The sequence below is a fragment of the Cyrtonyx montezumae genome, unplaced genomic scaffold (assembly GCF_038088225.1).
Source record: "Cyrtonyx montezumae isolate F1298 unplaced genomic scaffold, pur_monq_1.0 scaffold_20, whole genome shotgun sequence".
NCBI classification, from domain to species: domain Eukaryota; kingdom Metazoa; phylum Chordata; class Aves; order Galliformes; family Odontophoridae; genus Cyrtonyx; species Cyrtonyx montezumae.
The window spans coordinates 2,296,522-2,317,850 of NW_027071937.1; the positions used below are offsets into that span (position 1 = coordinate 2,296,522).

General features: G+C 40.2%; 1 protein-coding gene across 1 annotated transcript; it reads right to left on the reverse strand.

The window, feature by feature from the left end:
* Positions 1 to 225: 225 nt before the first annotated feature.
* On the reverse strand, positions 226 to 19,705 carry QSOX2 (quiescin sulfhydryl oxidase 2). The gene is made up of 12 exons (XM_065737337.1): positions 19,431 to 19,705; positions 15,889 to 15,989; positions 15,561 to 15,609; positions 14,530 to 14,635; positions 14,237 to 14,327; positions 12,609 to 12,754; positions 11,898 to 12,041; positions 9,860 to 9,989; positions 7,515 to 7,637; positions 6,342 to 6,492; positions 3,301 to 3,489; positions 226 to 797 (listed from the first exon to the last, which is right to left on the reverse strand). Exons 1-12 carry the CDS (start codon positions 19,666 to 19,668, stop codon positions 247 to 249), a joined length of 2,019 nt encoding a protein of 672 aa, XP_065593409.1. The 5' UTR covers positions 19,669 to 19,705; the 3' UTR covers positions 226 to 246.
* Positions 19,706 to 21,329: the final 1,624 nt, after the last annotated feature.

Consider the following 21,329-nt stretch of genomic DNA (forward strand, 5'->3'; position numbering starts at 1 on the left):
TGCAACACTTCCTTCACTGGGTATTTTATGGCAGCACTGTGTGCCTCAGGGTGAAAGATTAGGGTTCTTACAGCGAGCGCCATGTACTAAGCTAGAACACTCGTGAAACGACTCGGGAAGAAAGGGTTTTAAAACAAGGAATATTGTATATAAAATCCCTGATCATAAATATTAAAGCTGTATCTGGTACTGAACAGCCACGTACAACAACAAAAAAATAAAACCCTTTGCTTCCCATGCCAGCTTTTATACAGACGGGCGATAATATTTCACCTTCCACCGTTTGGACCTCATGCGGAAAAAGAAGTACATGATCATCAGAAATAAGGATGATGCTACATACAGGACGACACACAGACTCATGTCTATGTTGGAAAACCCAATCCCTAAGAAAATTACAGACTGCCTGCTCTCCTGATGCTTGGCAGACTCAAATGCACCTTTACTGCTGTCCTTGACAGGCCCGTGGTTCCCCATTAGCTTATTGAACAGCTTTGATTCTGAATCTCTTAAGTTTTCTTGGTTCAGGACCACGTTTTCTCTATTTCCACCTGGTTTCTCCAGTAAGCTTTTGTCGTTCTCCTCCCTTGCATCTTTCAGTTCAGTTTCACTGGACTCTGTCTGGCTCTCAGTGTATCTATACAGAATATTTTCGCTGCCGTAGTGATGCTTCATGAACTGCAGGACCTGGGCCTCGTTCCAGCTGTGCAACCCTTTCATTTCCTCATGACACGCAGGACAGAGGTCTGGAGTTGGCCACTGAACTTTGGGAAACCTTGGGTCTTCTGTCAAATCCCCTGATGGAGAGGAAGGGAAAAAATAAATCAGAAATGAACCAACGAGACAAACTGAACCATCAGACACTTCAGCATGAACCACAAACAAAAAGTCACCCCAAAAGCCAGCACAGCACAGCCATGTTTGCATTAAACTAAAGGCAATCACCAACAAATGAGGCAATTCATGACTTTCCTGACAGGTGCTGGTTGTTCCAAAGCACTGCTTCCTCTCCCAGGGCACAAATGCTATCAACTATTTTCCCTTTCTCTCACTAAAAGATGCAGTGTTCAAATCCTAATACAACAGGATCCCACAGTGCTGTGGTGTTAGAAGGGATAAGACCACCACAGCTGGGCCTTCAGGGGTTAATTTGAGTAATGGTTTGAAACAAATGCTCCTTTGCACTGGATGCTCTTTAATCTTCCAGCCTGGTCTGCAGTAAGCTGCTCCAAGGCCAATGATGTGCACTATTTTCACGTCCCTATGTTGTGACTTACCCCGTCCTAAGCTGGCTTGTTTCATTCCCAAAGCCAACTTTTCCATACTCTAAAAAACAGTCATGTTTAAGGTGTTTGCAGTTTGCTTTTCAGCATCTCATCATACTGTATCATGCTGAACAACTAGGTGCAGCTTTAACGCATCAGATGCTCACAGCTCTGGCTGCTCAGTGCTGATGGTAAGGAGCTGAGCACTGAAATCAGCACTGTGCTTTGCTCTGACAAATTAAAACGTGGGTGGAGGTCATTTTTAAAACAGAAGCCTCTGCCAGCAGAAGCAATTATTTGTTAGTACACTAATGATTACACTATCTCAGAAAAAAATATAGATGGTTATTTTCTTCTTTGTCCTTTTTCAAGGCAGGAGATCTCCCCAGATTTTGAAGAAGATATTGTTTAGAACAGTTACAAATATTTATCTCTGCTGTTCAAATGGGAGAGCACAAATCTGCCTTTCAAATGTCCTAAACAACAAAAAATCACTCAGTAATCACTTTGTTTCAGTAGAGAAAACAGGAAAAAAAAACAACTTATGCTAAGATTATAAACAAAATTTACTGTACTCTGTGTTTCCCTGCCAAAAAGGATGCCATACCTTTCGTGCACCTTAAAGCAACAGGAGGCAACTCAGTAGGGCATAGCTACATAGAGCAACCTCATAACCCACACCTGAGGCCTGTGCCATCAACCACTCAGACATCATTTCTCCCTGAAAGCTGCATGTAACACCAGGAATATAACACCAGGAATACAGATGCAGCTTTCAGGGACTAAAAGAAGTCACCGTCCCAAAGTGAAATCTTAGCAAACTTAAAAATGCATTATTTGACATCGTTATTTATTCCAGCATGTTTACACTTCTCACTACAAGAGTATTTTAATCAGCTGTTCTATCACTTCAATCAACATCCATGTGAGTTTTCCAGGAACTGAATGCTCCACAGAAGCATACTGCTCCACCAGGGAGGACTCCAAGTGAGCAAGATGACTTCTCCCTGTGTTCAGTCTGGCAACAGTAGCAAACATTAAGGGATGATTGTTTTTTTTAATACCTCCCCATATACTTCTTCCTTCTTAGAGAAAGGAGAACAACTGTTTCTGTTCACAACAGTATTTAATACTTAATAAATCTCGGGAATTCAGCCCAACTACAATATAAACACAACGTAGCATATTTAAATTGTAACTACTGCTACATTACACAGATCCATAACAGTAGGCGAGGATTAAGTGCAAAGAGAAACCAATTTTCTTTAGTGCTTTAGCTATTTGATATCCCCATAACAGAACAGATTAAACACAACCCAGTATTTTAACTGCATTTTTAGTCCAACTGAAAACACAGCAATCGAGGCGGAGGGGGAAAACAGATATTCTTCATTTGGCAATTCTATTTTATTTGGTTGTTGATCTGATAATAGTTTAGGCTCTTTTATCCTGAGAAAGCCTCCTCTTCAATTATCACCCTCTCCTCCACAGCATCTTTTTCAGAACAAAATGAAGATGAGTTTTAACATCTGCTTAAACTGTAACAGAAAGAAATGTAATTATTTTTATCCACTAAGTAAGCAGCTGAACTGCACTGCTCCTTTTGGAGAAGGCTTTGATTTGTACTCGGCATCTCATCAAGCCACAGGTGACACCTCAGAAGGAGCACTACCTCTGAGAAGCATTTTCATTGTATGCCATTAGAGAGGAACTGTGTCACTGGAGTGTATCTCACGGGTATGCACTTCTCAGTCATGAAACAGTTACCAGGTTGGTCTTCAGAGTTACAGCAGACTGAGATGTTGTAAGTCCTACTCTGCATACAAACACCCTGAAGGTTTGTAACCTTGTACACTGACGTAATTACCGAGCTGGTCTTAAGTCAGCGTTTCATAGAGGAACATCCAGCTGGGACAGCAGCTGCTGTTTGTTCAAACCTATTTGTTCCAATACAAACTACACTATGAGATGGCACAGCCTTGTCTTTCAGACACAGCTACCAGGTGTGTGCTTTCCTAAGCAGGGCCTTCCATACCTGCAAGTCTGTTATTTACTACATTGTGTTTCTCCCAGAGCCAGAGAACAGCCTTGTCCCAGGTCTGCACCGAGTCCATGGATTCCTTAGCCATTTCCTCAAAGTGCTGAGCACAAGCCCTGCATCCAAAGAAGTGATGAATGTATCTCCGCATGATGTGAAGCACTGTCTGGGGATTGTCTTCAAGACCTGGAAAGGCAGAGGAGAGATGCATTTAGCACCACCAGGACAAACACAGCTTCAACGCATGCCATGCATAACACACCTGAAAGAGAACCACAGGGAAAGGAAATGTTCATCTCATCCCGTGGCTGTGGACACCTCCAGATGCACAGAACTGCCTCCTTTCTCATTTAAAGGTATCCATAGCACGCGTGCTATCGCCAGCACCAAAACCAAACACTTGTCAAATTAAACATCTCAGAGTGTCACAGGCTGAGTGAGTTACTGACTGCTGCAGCTGAACACATCCACGTGGGAGGAATTCACAGCACAAGGTTTGTAGGTGATATGGTAAAGGGCTCCAGAGCTTCCATCCCATTCTGGCAGTGATGTACATGCACTGTTTCTCTGAGCAAAATCCTTAGAAAAACTATTCAGACCTGTTAGGTTATTTATCTGCTGCCTATGTAAGAAACACATGAAGACTGTCATAGCACACTGTTACTTAGAGCAGAGGCATTACTAAAACCAATGAAAAGCAAACAAGTTCTGCTCAGACACTTCATATCTGTGATCGAAGAGGCACGTATAAATAAAGGCTAGGAGACTACAGCAGACTAAATTACAGTATCACAAGAAAGGCTAAAAGCCTTTCTGAAAAGTTGAAATGAATTTCAGACAAAAGAGTTTTACCACATATACTGACAACGAATTTAGGAATAAAATCACTGAAAAATAACTGCTAGCAAAAAACCTCTATGCAGAACAGATTCGATTTTGCAATTTAATTGTATCTGTTCTCCTGAGTGACGTTACATTCTTGAGGTTCCCTTCAAAATTCATTTTCTAGAGAGGGCTTTCAAATTTAGCAGCAGATTAAAAGGATTCATATACATATTTAAAATCTACAAGCAAGTCTTATCCACACTAACAGACCCCATTAATTGAGAATTCTTCCATACAATTAAGGACGACCAGGATGAGATTTCTGCAATGATTTTTATCCGCCCTCTGAAGTGAACAATTCTGTGCCCAGAGCTCCTCTGGATTCCCTGATGTTCATCTCATTGCAGCTTCAAATTACACAATTCAACATTAAAACACATCAGATACAAACCAATAAAAACATTCTATCAAGAAAACCATAGTAGGTTTACGCTGGCTGCCAGACTCTGCAAGGAGTGGAAACTGTCAAGAAAAATCCAGCTGGTTTAGAAAGGAAACAAACAAATGCAAAATGGCTCATTTTGTTTGTTTTTCTTTTATCAGCCCAGAGATGAATCTTCTATTAACATCTGCCATGTATCATCGTGTAATCCTCCTTTTCTCTTTCCTCCCAAACTACAGCAATTCAGGGTAACCCTAATCTTTAAAGTGGACAAGAACCATAAAACCCTACCTGTGGTGGGAAGGATTAGGGAGTACATCATGCTTTTTAGTAGATGGGATTTAAACAAGCAATAAGGAGAGGAAAACCTCCCAAGACATAATCCGACAGTCTCAGACTGACCCAATTCTTTCACCATAAGAAGTGATCATCACATATCTGTCCCGATTTAAATCGATGGTTAAGTGTGCTGAAGAGTTCTCAGGTTCTACAGTGTGTTTTTAACTTCAGACTGACTGAAGCTTGGAACGTGGAAGCAATTTAAGATGCAATTTTCTATACCTAGATATTAAGGACGTTTTTCAGTTTGATCAGAACAGTTTGAGCAGTTTGCCCCAGAAAGGGGCAATTCAACTTCTGCATGGTGCTGCTGCACACACAGCTAACACACCACAAAAAAAAAACTCATGAGGCAGAGCCCTGTGAATTAAAGGGATTCAGCCTATTGTCCCATGAATAACAAACAAAACAAGGCAAGATGAGAGGAAAAAAAAAAAAACACTACAGGACAACAAGATAAGCTACTCAAAGTACACCTATTTTGCAGTGCATTCAACATCGAGAATTGAGTTTTTCACTGTGACTGCAAATGATGCTGGATAAACATATATATGCATTTCAAATTATAGGTACATATTTCATGTACAACTGACAACTGGAAAACTGCAAATGACTGAGTTACCACGTCCTCACTAACACACCATCCAGCATTCTTTGCAGAAGATTTTAAAAGCCTTGAAATTGAAAAAAACTAAATGGAACAAAAACCAAACAATGCACTGTCCTGACAGGAGAAAAATCAGACAAAGAGCAATATTTTGCCATTAATTTTCTTTCCATTGTGCTAAGAGGACATTATGTACCTATGCAGAATGTTTCTTAAATAGGAACCAACATCAGAATATTAACACTCATTCAAAAGATCCTTCTTCAAGTCTAAAAACAAGGGATTTTACCAAGTGCTTGCAAAGAAATGAGTGCACTGCAACAGTGCAACAATTAATGTGTATTATGGCAGTTCAGTTGAAAACAGCACCCATCTTGAAACCTTGCATTTCTGAAATAAAATAACAGAAGAACTAGGTAACACTTGTCCAGGTTCTTCTCAAATTAACAGTGCAACCTCATAACCTGGACAGTCCTCCTCCCTTTTCAGGTGGTTCAGAATTTCTTCCTTTGAAATTCTCCCCCTCCTTCCTGTTTTACTGCTCTCTTCTCCAGGGTCACGTACTTTCCTAGTTTTATTTACCACATTTCTAAGCAAGGACAAACTGACACACTTTCTCTCACAGCCTTCCACTGCAATAAAGCTACGCTCTGACCCCTGCTGGCAAAAGCCTGCAAACTGAGCCTGGAAAGCCACTGTCCATGAACGTGGACTGAGAATTTACAGGAAAAAGATTGCTCAAATCCATTACTTTTTTTCTTGCCTAGCAGAACTGCTGCATGTATTTGTCTCCCCCTTTGAGAACGTCACAAATCTGCCACTCACCTGTATTTAACAAAGCTGCTGGTCGCAGTGCCGCTTGCACAGTTAGGGTATGAAACAGCTTCCAAAGGGAACAAGTATAGCCCCTGAGCTCTGGCCTGCTGCCCTGGCATCCGACCCACTCCATTCTCTTAGTGAGAAATATCCCTGAAATCTGAAAAGAATACATGTTAAAGACATATGAAGCACAGGGACCAAAATTAACTTCAACATTTGTGGAAATGATACTCCACTCCGAAGCACCATTATTAAACTCACCCATCTTACAAACACATTACATGACATACAGTACACAGTCAGTGATGGTAAACCTGCCAAGATGCACATCAGGGATGTCTGATTAGTTTGCCAGAATACCTTAAGCAGCTTAACTGGTAGAGACTTTTTTTTTTAAGCACAGTATGAAAACAAAACACACATACTATTGTAAGCTGTGTTACAGCTTCCATGGGCACAATAAAAATTCTGTATCACTCAGTGTGATCTATGGAATTCACAGCTGTAACATCTTAAGAGGATCAGATGTAAAATTAATGTTTATTTCTTCTTAGAACTACTATTAGATATGAAAATCTTGCACAGGATTTCATTCCAATGATTCATCTCTGATTCCTAAAACACACATCTGTTTTCCAAATTCCAGACAGCAATCCCATTTCATGGGAAGAAAGACTCAAGTCAACTTCTGTGCAAATACAGCTCCATCACCATGCTATGCATTACCAAACTGAGATGGGATTCCTGGTCAGGACCACAGCATGGCAGGAAATTAAACTTTAAAAGTGCTTTAGGAACAGTGAAGAACAATTTACCCTTCAATGGATAAATTTCCCACCTTTTAAACTCTGAGCTTCAGAGAATTCTGCTGATGGTAGGCATTACAAGTAAAGCCAATGCAAAAATTTCTGCTGGGGATCTCAGAGTCTGCAGCTGATATGAGCGAGCAGTCACTACATTCCCTAATAAAACTGCACCAGGACTGTCTGCTTCCATCCTCTCATTCCAATTTCTTCATGTGGATTTTTTTTCTGGCACTGATTTCACTTTATTTTCATTTTAACCTTCTTATAACTCCATTATGACCGAGGGACCATCAGTAAGTGATGCCTTAGATTTATATAGAATCTTATCCCTTACTAATGCTGTATTTTACACTGGAAACTAGTAACAGCTTACCCGCATTTTGTTGTTGACCAGATCTAGAATAGCATCATAAGGGATTTTGTCTAATGGAAGGCTCACCAGCCACTCCTGCAAGGTCTCTAACAACTTCACCACAGGCTGGCGGCCAGGGAAGAGCTGAGGAAATTAAAACAAAACAAAAAAAGAATATAACAATAATTTTAAAGCAGAAGTTTCATTAGCAGCAAGACAGCTTTATGTTTACCTAAATGTGTTGTTCTTGTCTTTGAAAAGCATAAATTAAGTTTAATAGACAAGATATTCCTTCGTTATGTGCAAACACTTGTTCAGTTTATCAGTAAATCAGCTCATCAGTCATCTCACAATAACTCACAATTTAATGCACTACATTTACAAGATGTTAACCAGCACAAAGATGCTCGATTTCAATCAGAACAACCTTTGATAGATTACACAGTATTTTCTATGAAGGTAATTCAGCTCAGCATACAGCTTAAGGAGCATAAGACCTGAGAAAGGCTGAACTCCTTTCTCACCCTTTGAATATAAACCACAATGACTAGTTCTTATAGTATTTTTATTATGGTTTTTGTAAATGTTGATAACGGCAGTTGCCTCAAAAAATAACTTTCCTTTTCATATGTGTAAAAGTGACTTTCAAAGTGTTTTGGAAATGGTGATTACCTTAACTTGCAAACATGAGGATCTGTAAATCAGTGGTCACGTCCTTATTATACACTAGAAGTGCTTGCTTGATTGTTGTATTTACTATAGAATTCAGTAGAGCACGCACATCTTCATAGTAACTTTCTGTAGGAAGCAGTATTTCAGCAGATGGGGAAACAAAGTCCCTGTGTATCTGCTGTCTTAAATACATTTAATAGATGTCAGAAGATGCTCTGCACATATTATCCCCTTTGAAGCCACTGTCCAATTATATGACTAAAACAGCATACTTCTGTACTACAGACAGCATCTATAATCACACTTAGTCCTGTAGGAATCCCAAAATATCATACCTTACTATCTAAAGACAATAATTGCAAGACAATAATTGCAGAGTGTCTCTGGTAAGATATATTCATAGAAGAAAAAAAGGAAAGCAATATCTAATTCTACAATGAAGATTTCCACTGCAGAGGACCAGAGATCATATCTCTGGATTTACAACTGTCACCATTTAAAATGCTGTTCAGTAGGAGGATATGATAAAAAGTGTTGGAAGTCCTGACTCTAAAAGCTGTTGTTATGGATTGATTGCTGGCCACTTAGTTAAAAAGGAAAGCAAAACACAGAGTTAAACTTTGAAATGTAGAGCCGTGAGCCTGCAAAAAGATGTAAATAACTGTGGTACCAACACTGCAAACTTAGCACTCTGACTGCCTCAAATGTAAACAGTCCACATGTAAATACGTGGGAATTGTGAATGAGGACCAAGAGAAAAGCTTTACATAACAAAAGAGTGCAAATGAAGGACAGGAGTCCCTGCACATATAATGGCAGTCTGGAGATGAGCATGCAACAGCATTCCCCATTTATGCACTAATAGCCAGGGAAGCAAATGACATAAGCTGGTCAGGAGCCATCAGGAAGAAGAGAGGATATTTTAGGGATAATATGATGGAAAGATTACCACTACACTTTCTTAAAGAAATGAGGCCAGCTAGAGATTTCTGACCTCTGATGGCCACAGGGGGGCAAGAAACTGTCTGACTGATACACCCAGATAGCTGGGAATAGAACATACATTATTATTCCTTACACAGGAACTGGTTCATATATTTTAAATAAAGCAGTTGTTGTTCAGTAAGTAAAGGCAGAGAATCTGCTTCAGGCTGATGCTACAAAGTCAAATCTCAATTTTTCCCAAGTTACATCACATATTATCAAGTGTAACGTCTGAGCATCTTCATTTTTTAAATATTCTACTTCAATCACATTCAAAATTCAGACTGGAGTTAGAAATTTCTAAACAGAACACTATTTGTCAAGCATGCAATAACAAATTAGAAAATTAAAAAAATGAAAAGAATACCTTTACTCACTGAGTTAAAGTAGCTATTTATCTCAAAAATCTGATAAATGCACCATATTTATAGCACTCATTCAATATGCTGGAGACTGCTAAACCTTTATTCAGATTTGAGCTCTCTGAGATGAAATTAAAATACATTTCAGCTCATAAGGATATCAGAACAGTATAAAGCAACTCAAAAACAACACAGAGAAATTAACAAAACTATTTTGTAAGCTATCGGGAAGGCACATATTTAAATATATTCTGAAAGGCATTTTGAGAGGCTTACATCACATAATAAATTCTATGTTAACAGTCATTTTTTTTTTCCTTAAAATAATCAAGGAGCAGAAGCACGTACCTTGGCAGAGATGGTAACAAAATCCTTGAAGGTCTTCAGCTCAGCTCCCTCAAGCATCTTGTGCGTAGCAAGCTCTACTCGGAACAGGTAATGCAATCCAGATTCAAGGTCAGCCATGTACAGCTTTGATCTGAAACACATATATAACATTATGAAGCAGCAGGGCTCTTTCACTCATTTTCTCATCAGTCACAAAGGTAAAATTGATATATAGTAGGTGTCATTAAAATCTCTACGTTTGCCACTCCATAATGATTGCAGTATATCCTTCAGCACGCACAGAAGGATACAGTGGTTGCTTCAGGTGCTCATGTCAAGTTCATTGAGACCCACTGCACTCTTCTGAAGTGGTTCTGTCACTTTGCTCTGAGATTAGACAGCAAAACCACACTTGAGAATTTTTTTTTGAAGCCAGCTTCACCTTGAAAGAACATTACAAACCTGACATCGTCATCAAGGTAATTTCTGTGCACTATTTCAGCTTCTCTCCAGAATCCAACACAAACAGTAAAATTACATGCTACCAAAGGGAGACTTTTGCTTAACCAACATGGATGATGCAGAGCAGAACTGCAAGCAAGACTGGAAAAAATCATTGTTAAAAGGGACTGAACCTAGAAATCCTTTCTCAAACACAGCAGTAGTGCTGCAGGCTCTTTGCATACAAATTTAACAGTTAATTTTATTTACATCCACTCTTACCTACAATCTCATGACAGGTACAAGTAAAACATCTAAAGTAAATTAAAGATTGTAACAGTTCATTCTCACAACGAATATCTTTACAACAACAAGAGGTACTCCAGATAAAATGCATCAGGTAGAACACCCTATCTTTCAGTGTTTTCAGAGTACAACCTTTACATCGTATCATACAGAGCAAAATAACTCAACAAACAAAAAAACCACTGTTTGAACTTCTAAGAGTTCACAGCATCATTTCCAAGCCAAGTGAAAAAGGATAATCATTCAAGAAATCAGCTGTCTCCACCTCTAAAATCACATAAATGAAATAACATATATTAAAATGCAAGATAATCTACATTCTTAAGAACTCAAAGTACAGACATAATAACTAAGGAGATATGTCAAAAAGTACTCACTTTAATCAAGGAAAAAAAAAGAAGCAAAACTCTGCTCACTTCAAGTTTCCTAAACAGAGGTCCATCTGTGTGCATAAGGTTCCCCCACAAAAAGCCCATTTGAGAGATACTTGGACCACAGATTCATATCAGCAAGATTTTGGCTTGCTGGAAAGCAGCTACGTTTAACTAAGTTGTTTTGAATGCTGAATGTAAAATATTTTATAATAGTCACTGAAAGAAGATGACACTAATAGTGTCCAAAAAAGGAAAATAAGTACAAAATGAAAGCACTCAGCCCTGTATCTTTTCCATCTAAAGATGCTGAGGGATTATCTCCACATAAAGCCTTTGTATCCTTCTCTCAAACAGAGAATGGGGCAAAGAGGGTAAAGATAAACCTCAGCAGATTTGATTTGATAAACATCTTTCACAGTGACTTTAGCATTTCCTACTGTATTCTATCTGTCGAGCACTTTTAGTGGGCACTGCTTACTTTACAGTATACACAGAGAATAATTGTTTTCTACAGAAATGTGCTATAGCTTGGTGCTTTACTGGTATTTCTTCAGGGAACTAACTGAAACATTGCTCACAAACATAGAAATGTTACCTGTGTTAAGCAGAAGCTGTAAACTTGGTTCTGGAAATGAACTAATTCAGTGTTATCTCAACATACCAAGAAACAGATCAAGCTGAAGCACTGCCTTCACATTTGGGGCCATAATTTCTCCAGTATTAAGAATAAATGTCTTAAATTTTATCCTGCAGAAGAATAAAGACCATAAAGCGTGATCAACCTATTCAAATCAAGCTACATCACCTGGGATGGAAAGAAAGAAGATTTTTCTCTGCACTAGAACTTTATTATGACAGAGCAGCGTCCTATGTGGCAAAAAGAAACTGCAAGTGAATTTTAATAATCAAGCATTGATCTGGAAATCAGTATTACTTACTTATCAAAATCCTTCCACGGCTTGATCTCTGTGCTCTCCTCTTTATTTTCTTTAGCATGTAGCTCAAGTGGTGAAAGAAGTTTTTTTCTTACACCTGGCAGTGACTTCAAATACGAAGAAAAGAAGGACCGTAGGGGCTTCAGCCTGTGCATAAATGGACAAAATTCAGATCAGCTTTCATCGTGGATTAACAAAACATCCAAAGTAAATTTGTATATTTTTATAATGAAACACTGCATCAGGAACAGCACATAGCTATCAGCATACACAACGCCCAGTAACAAGCAGTTGCCTATTTCCAGTTAGGCAATTCTGTAGTGTTTATATTTCAAAGAAAGTTTTGCCATCAAATAATCTTGTTACTTAGTCAAGCATTCCAAAGGTTATATCTAGCTGCCACAGAATTCTCTTTCATAACACTTCATGCCATTCCTAATGGCATAGCCCATCTCTATGTACTATAAGCACTCCAAAAGAGCAAACTGTGTAACAAGACCACTAAATACAATTACTCAACAACTCCTGAAGAGCGCTCAAGACAATTTTCAAACTGGAAGGAATCAGTGTACTGAGTACATGCCAAGATACAATATTATACATGTACAAAAATGATTATAAAATAACTCATTTTGTATAAAAGGAAGCAATAAGAAACAGTTGCTATAGCTTAAGTGGATCCCCCTAGGATCCCTTGAGCCAGAAACTACTTACATGGTCACTAATCCACGTGATCCATTAGGATGCATCAAATAGCATGAAGGGACTGAAGTAACACCAAGTTTCTCTAGGAAAGACTTATCAAAATTCAGTACTCTCTTTACAACAATGTTTTCATACTGGATCAAATCCAAGATAACCTGGGTAACAAAAAGGTAACACAAATTACATACATTGTTGGTGGAATACCCAATCTTGTAGGACAAGACAAGTAAGTAAGCAAAGTGCATCAACCCCTAAGCTGTTCACCAAGGAAGTGCATCTGTGAGTATTCTGTCAACACCAACAATATCAGCTGAAGGTTTACTCTGGAAATTATTTACTCCAACCTTCCATTCTTTGCTTGGTCTATTCTGATACTTTGCCCTTGAAGAAAACATGAGAATGAATGATGAAATGTCTTCAAACCTCAAAATAAAGCAGGGAATATTCCATAGGCAACAATGGATATGTTTTGTACTATACGTGTAAGGAGTTCAAAGTATGTTTCCACTGTATTTCTCCTTTCTGGGTCCATATTATCTTTGCTATGCTTCATCTCACTTTCAAACTTATAATTTAAAAGACCCTTCTTTTAATCAGTGGTAAGCACATGGCCTTCCTTTCTTCAGCTGTTGTGACTTCTATTACATTTGTCTATAAGGTCTTATACTGCAAACTTGCAAGTAATGTTGTTTTTTATTTTATAAATTAAGACTTCCATGTAACATTAGCAAATATTTAGCCTTCTCACAGCAGATTCTATTCTCCTTACTCAGATGGCAATCTGCTTTCCATACAAAAGGGAAATAAGAGTCAAAAAATCAGTGCAGCAAATGCTAGAGAACTTCATAATCATTACCTTCTTTCTGGTACTGCCTACTAGCATCAAAACAGTAGCTTCCAGAAACCAGATGTCTGGAAGCAGTCTGCTTCTCAAAGTGATTCTCGTTCCTGGCAGCGCAGCCTCCTCCACTTATACAACACAGTCATTTTGGCACCAAATCTAATTAGAAACATTTCACAGACACTGGATGTTTCTGTACAGATTACACCTAGATAATTGTGCAGTTTATTTACTTTACTTATTCTAGATCTTGGCAGCAAGAGAAAAGTAACAGCTCTAGGCTAACAGCAGGCTCATTAAGTGGTGAAATGATGCCAAATCAACTATTTTATTGGGGGGGAAGGAAAGATCAAAGACTTTCACTTCCTCTGTGGCTCAGAGCTGAGAAAACAACTGTATGCTATTAGTAGTTCTAATTTGAATGATAAGTTGAATGTTTTTCTAGCAGTAACAAAACAAAATATAACATCTGACAATATTTTTGTTGTCATTTTCCTACTCTTGAAAGAAAATAATTGTGCTAACAATGAAATAGATAAATTAATCTTCCTCTAAAGTGGGAACAGAAGAAGTTAACATGACACGGCGTACATTTGTAAGCAAATTCTTCTGCGTAATTAAATACAACACCATATGTAATCACTTGATTTTATGATATCCCAAAAAAACACATGACCTGACTTTTACCATCCTTCAATCCAGACCTAAAATCACAGGTGTTCTTGCTTGACTATCATAAAACTCAGCTGTTCTATAATATTCTTTCACACTCACTATGTCATAAATTACACGTTACCTCTCGTCCAATGTAGGAATTATTGCTTTCAACCACAATGGCAGTATAATGAGGGGCTTTCTTGTCGAAGAGAGAAATAACATCACTGGACCTTTTAAGAAATGAAAAGCCATTTAGCACAGCAGAATACAATAAGCTCACTGTTATCCATAGAACTTCCTTTTACTACCTTGTAGTAGTACTGATAACAACAACAATTAATAAAGCTTACTTCATCTTTAATAAGATTATCTACATTTTATTTAATTAACACAGCAGGCATACATTAGCTGCATTTTAAACAAGGCACTTACGAAACTGGATCCAACAGTGGGCAAGCAGGAGGCCTTGACTCTTGGGAATGGTTCTGCAAGAAGTCAATCATCATCTGGCGAACTGTTTGCAGCTCACGATCTGCTCCTGTAGAGCCCAAGGTAAACAAATGTGCAGTCCTTCAGACAACTGGTACCAAGCACTTTATGTGCAAGTTTTCATAAATTCTCATACTTTTCTGTGGCCTTTCTTATTTTGTCTCACATTCAGACTGAGAAAAAGAGGCACTGTTATCTGTCTGATGAACAGGCACTACGGATTTAAGATCGCAATTTAATGTTGAGATGAGAGCTTAAAAACTGTCAACCCACCCCAAAATTCATAAAATGTTAAGACTTACAAATCTACCTGTCTGCCTTGCGGGCTCTCAAAACAACGCTTCATTCCAAACGTGTGTTTGTTTTCACAGCAGTTGCAGTGGGAGATTCTGGTAACCTTTTTTCAATGAGGATACTCACAAAGGATTAAAAACTGCAGAGCTGTGCCATTCATACCAAATGGGACAGGTAACCTTACAAAGCCACATAACAATATAAGGGAATAAGTGACCCGTGAGATCATTTTATACGCTTTCAAAGAAATAAATCAAAATGTAGAAGCTCTCACAAATACCAGAAGTAACAGGTAGAACTACAGACTAATTCTACAAGAAGGGTTAATGGTGCAGGTGGTCCTTCTTCTGACCTCTGGCCTTTAGAATGTTAATCCATTAGAAAGGACAACATCACTTTTGTCCCCAGACAAACCACCGCAAGCTGTGATCCTGTCAGACACAGGGGATAAGCCTGCTTTCAGTTAGTCAACATCTGAACAGGGCTTCCCCCAATGACATTCAGGATGCCTAGAAACTGGTTGACAGTTCAAAAAGCACCAGAGCCAGGACTAAGCAAAATGCATCTCAGGCTGCAGAGACATGGGCTGGTTTTGTCCTCTGGGACTTTTCCCCTCCAGCCCCCTCTCCCCTCCTCAAATGAAGGGAAATAAACTTACACTTACAGTAGGATATTCCTACCTTTGTAATTTTCTCCAGTTGTAAACTGCTTTGTAAACGCTTTGAAGAACTATGGGGGAAGAGAAAAACAAGTATTAGTGATTTAAAAAGTCACTCACTGTTTAAGACAAAAGCTCAGGTTTCAAACAGTCTTCAGGAGTTTTTACAGCTGTCAGTACAAAACATTTTTACCTATCTATTCACAAAATCGTTTTTAACCCCAGTCTGAGTTCCAAAGATCTGAGTAGAGTGACACAATTTCTAGTAAATACTCTCAGCAAATAAGTTTCTGATTTTAGTTATCACAAAACACGCACCATTTACCAAAGACAACAAATACATCACTTACCCTAAAAGTTGGATAAAAGTGAATACCATACTCCTTACATGTCTCATAGTTCTCTTCTTCCCCGCAATCCAGCACTCCAATTCTAATTGCAGACTCCCAGTCTGAAAACCAAAACACATTTCCATTTTCAGCAGAAGCGGCCACAGCTGACAGCTTAGCCTGGTTCCCAAGGAAATCCACACCACATAAAACCTTCCTGCCTGGTCAGGCTTTTGTCTGTTTGAAGATGCAGCATGTAAATAAGAAGAATCCCAACACATCATGTGACAATTACAGGATTAAAAATGATCTTTAGTCAGGTCCAAGAAGATGAAATAGGGTCCAATCCAACAGAAGGTACCAACTCAATTCTGCAGCCCACAAGGTAAGCATGTGGGACATATCTGACTGAATGCAATGAACCCAATAGCTTCTCATTCACACAGCTGGCAATTAGAAAACTACATTTGATGCACCTGGTAACACGGTTAATTTTCACACAGCCTCAGTGCTTACCAAACTTGCAAATCTGGAGGCCTCTGAGAATGCTGCATTCACCCCAATTTACGTTTACCCCAACTTACATTCTGCCCACTGAAAGCTGCCTTTACTTTTTAGTGCTCCTCAGGTACAGTCTGGATATGGTTCTAAAATATCTGAGTTTTAAGTGGAGTGCTACATAGTTGGGTTCCCACATCACCACGTTTCCTAACTTCCTTTATAAACGTTTCATGGGAGTAACCACAAGAGTTAAAGTATTTCTATAAAGGTGCCTGCATGAGTTCAATAAAAGCTTTCAGTTCATTCACAGCTTTTTCCTCCTCATTTTGCCAGCTGTGCTCTGCTGCAGCAATCACTTTAAGGAAGAACTGCTCCAAGAGATTCCTTATGCAGTTACTTTTTAAAGCTAAGCTGAACTGAAACAGCTGTGGGCAGAATTTGAAGATACACCGTAATTCCCAAGGATCAATAAAATATAAAATAAAAAAAGCACTAAAATTAAATTCGCTTTTATAGCAAAGAGACCAAAAGCTCCATCAAGTTCAAGATCTGACTGGGAGATGGATGCCTGGCTGCTGCTGAAATTTAGCTTGACCTTTACTTGTCTTTGAAGGAGGACAGGGCAGCTGAGTGGGAATTTCAGTTGTGCTGAACATGCCAACAGCCCAACAAGCACCACAGTAACTCTAAGCATCCTCAGGCAGATGGGCACATATTCACACCGACACAAAAGATGCAACAGCCCATTTTATCAAATAAAACACAAAACAAACAACAAAAAAAGTTTGGCTTCTGGGTATCTATCTCATTCAACCTTCACCACTCCTCCTTTTTCCACCTGTCTTCATCCTCCTCCATATGATGAATAGAAGCACTATGAACCTAATGCAAATCGCTCACTTATAACAATGGAAACGCATCTCTGGCTAAACACTTTGGGTTAAAGAGCACCAGCTGGGGTGCGTGCTGCTCAGCATTTGTTTCTGCTTAGAGAGGAGCTCCTTGTTTCTAAGGATGTGAAAACTGCTGCAGTACACAGCCTACAGTGGCAACACAGTGCAGATTTGTTTCAAAGAAAACACCACTGAATTTTTAAATAGTTCTATTGCTTCTGACATTTAACATCTAGGCTGCTTCCAGAATAACTGCAATGTCTCTGCTGGAAGGAAACTGTCGCTGGATTTAAAAGAACTCTTCAGAGGAGTGGATTATTTCTGCATGTGTTTCAAGGGCTGTATGTGGGATCTCCGAGGGTTTGTGACTTCTGCACAGAAAACCACTACACGTAATTCCAGCCCACAGACATTCTGCTGGGCAGACTCAACCATCATTTAAGATACCAAAAATAAAACTAACCACAACAGCCACTTTTAGGTACCACTGTAATAAAACTAAATGTGTGATCAGGAATGCAGTAGCAACAACTCCAAGCATCTAATTTTCAGAGGCATCACCTTTAAGTTTGCAATGAGATTGCCAAGGTTGAACAGATGAGAAATGAAACAGCTCTCAGATGAAGCCACCAATGAAAGCATGAGTGTTCTCAGTCTCTCACTAAAACCCATCCATTCCCATTCTGAAATGGAAACACTCTGCTGCCAAACACCACCAGACAGCAATTTGCATTTGCTGATATGGCTAATGTCCACAAACCTAACGACTCACTTCCTAAATGGAAGTCTTTATGAAGACTGAGACTACAGCAATTTAGTCTTTAACTTGTTATAGCAATATACTGCAGATAAGTAAGAAAACAAGTACCCTGAAGTCGTTAAAAATTACAATTACTGTCTACAAAGACATCACACCATTGCAATATGACATAAAAACGACCTGGTTTTATTTTTAGAAGAGGTCTGCTCACTTTCAGCTCTTCACAGTCTCCACTCCCTGGATCTTTCAGGTCTTCAAAACAAGGACTAATGCTATTTTGGCCACAAGGAAATCCAATTAAAAGGAGAAAACATTATGCAAGCTTATACAAAGAATCAAGGAAAAAGCTACAGCTTATACAAACAAGAAAAGCCATGGAAATAACAAGTGTTTGAAAGGCTACAAAACCAGTGCTAGTCCTGCTTCTCACTCTTTGAGTTTTTGCTTGGCCCAGCATGTGACAAATTCCTATGGGCCTAGTTCTGGGCAGCTCCCTTTCTGTGTATCTAAAACCACAAACACCTAACACTGATCTTACATTGTGTGTTCATCATCACCAAGGCTTCTCACAACACCAGAGAAGCCAGAGCTCCTCACTGCCTCTCAAAGAGAAACCACATCAGTGCATCAGAACCGCTGCCTCAACCATGATAGCATCTCCTGGGTAAAATGCCACAGCAGAGCCTGGAAGCCTTTAACACATCCACAATAAGAGCAGTTTCTCTCAAAATTCTGTCTCGGGTCTCCTCCCCAGTGCTGGTACAGATCACCTCCATGCCCTGTAGGTTCCTCGTAACAGCTCTACAAATGGAAAACAACACTTCATCACATGCCAATAAACGCATGAGCAGATTTAGACACAGCAGCGTGAGTGTCCTTCAGCTGACACACTGAGGCCAACAATCCATTTAAAAGAACAGCGCCATAGCTACGAAAACTCTCTCTGTATTATCACCTGGTCATTATTTTCCCCTTCCAATCCATTCCTGTTCTGTTGGAACTGCAAGATCCCACACCAACCACACGCGGCATCTCCAGTACTGCACTATTATTTGTTTTGTGCTCAGAATGGGCTGGTTTCCTTAAAGCAACCCAAAGCTGACGGTCTGAAGGCATCTCAGCGCACACGCCTGTGCAACCAAAGGGTCTGGGGTCGGAAAGGGCTGCACAGACCAAGCAGAAAGCAGCATTTCGGTGCTCAGTGCCCCAAAACCTCAACCTTAGAGCCACGCTGCTGCTCCCCACAGCTCACCTCCTCCCGCCGTGACCCCACAGCCCAGCCCCGCAGCGTACGCCCGAGGAGGCCCCAAGCACGGCGGGCTGCGGCCCAGCCCCACGCAGCCCGACCTCACAACGACCGCCCACAGCCGTTCCGCGTGGGCACACGCTGGGCCGGGCCGGGCCCTCACCTTTGACGTCCCCCGCCAGGGCCCGCCAGGTGGGGGCGAAGGCGATGCAGTGTCCGCAGGACGAGCTGTAGAACTGCACCACCCACGCGGCCGAGGAGTTGAGCAGCGCCCGGCGCACCGTGCCGGCCCCCAGCACGCTCAGCGGGTCCTCCCCGGCCCGGTACAGCCGCGCCGCCACCCCCACCGCCAGCACCGTCAGCACCGCCTGCAGCGCCAGCCGCCCGCCGCCCGCCGCCATGTTGGGACGCGGGGCGGGGCGGCGCGGGGCGGCGCCATAGCAACAGCAGAGCGCGGGGACGCGGCCTAGCGGCGGGCACGGCCCTCAGCGGGATGGGGGCGGGAAGATTGCGGTGTCCCGCGCAGGGAGTGGAATCCCACGCACGTACAAATCACGCGGGAATCAACAGACTAGGGGTTCAGTCACACGTCTGTGCTGTTTCTGTCCCTAAGCAGAATGAAGAGCTTATACAGATAGTATAAGAGGAACAGAAAACCTTGGGGCAGTGCTGCCCAGGGTTTAAAAATCTTCGGGTATTTTAGAGAGTATTTATTCGGGTATTTACTCAGAGCCGCTAAAAGCGTGAAGGTGAAAGAGATGAATCGCGGGGAAAAGAAACGTGGGGTTTAACTGAGAAATAATCATTTTCTATGAAAGATAATGACTCCTCTTGAGGCTAAGTATCGAGATTTATTGACCCGGGAGGTTAATATTGATCAAAACCAAGGCAAACAAAATATTAGACCTTGAAGTAGAGTCATCTTGATATTGAAGTCTTGCCACTGACTGAGCAGGTCAATATATCTGTGTGCCAGAACCTAAGGCTTGGAACAGATAACAGCAGGGGATATTAAATATGTCTGACATGTTCTGTGCGTGCACTTTTTATTCTCATCAGCAGTAGTTACTTTATGGCTGTGTCCTTCTCTATATAGCTATCCTGCAAGGGATCAGGCTTCGCTCACAAACCTAATTGCAAATATAATGGTTATCCTTCTTAAGTGCAACACGCAGCTGTCTGAAATCAAGCAAGTTCTTCATCTATTCATTCACATGTATAAATTATGCTTTTAATAGCTTCCATTCCCAGCACACGACAAGTGATACCAATGCTGCTGCAGCAAAACCATGGTGAAAATAAACTGAAAATCCGTGGCACTTCAATATATAGATTCATCATTGTATCCAATAATTTGCCTGCGAGTCCAGGGGAAAAAAAACACTATTGAATTAAATTCTACCATAAGCTGACAAGAAGAATCATTAATCTTGGAACAAATAACTTATCTGGACTAATTAATCAATGAGAACAAAGGTGGGGGGAGAGGGGAAGGTAATTCTCACCTGGGAAGGGAGAGTTCATTTAGTGCTTTTAGTGCTGCATCACACAACTGCCATCAGCCCTAGGATTGCAAAGCAGGAAAGTCAGGAGCACAACTAGAGAACCAGGGCTGGTTAAGGGATGCTGTGGTCTTTATCCTCAGCCCCTAGTGCAGGCTGTATTAATCAGTTGGTTTGGAATGAATTCATACACTGCATAGCAGACTTTTAGGAAAAATGTAGCACAAGGAATAAAAAAAATTGTTTACAGGGTATGTTCAGAAGTTAACGTGCTTGGTACAGAAATTGTTTTCTTTCTGATCATAATGCAGCTACCATTGCTGTGCTTTTTAGTGCACCTTTGCAAAACAACAAAACTACTTGCACTCACTCATAGTAGAAGCAGTGCACACAACATAATCTAAAATGAAGTAGAATGCCAGTAAAAATAAAAAACGAGATACATAGGATTTATTTTGTTTATTCAGAAAATGATTCAGTGTGAAAATAGTTAAACCATCAGTACTTGAAAATAGAAACAGTGCATTTCAAAATAGACTGTAAAAAAAGTGATTTCCACT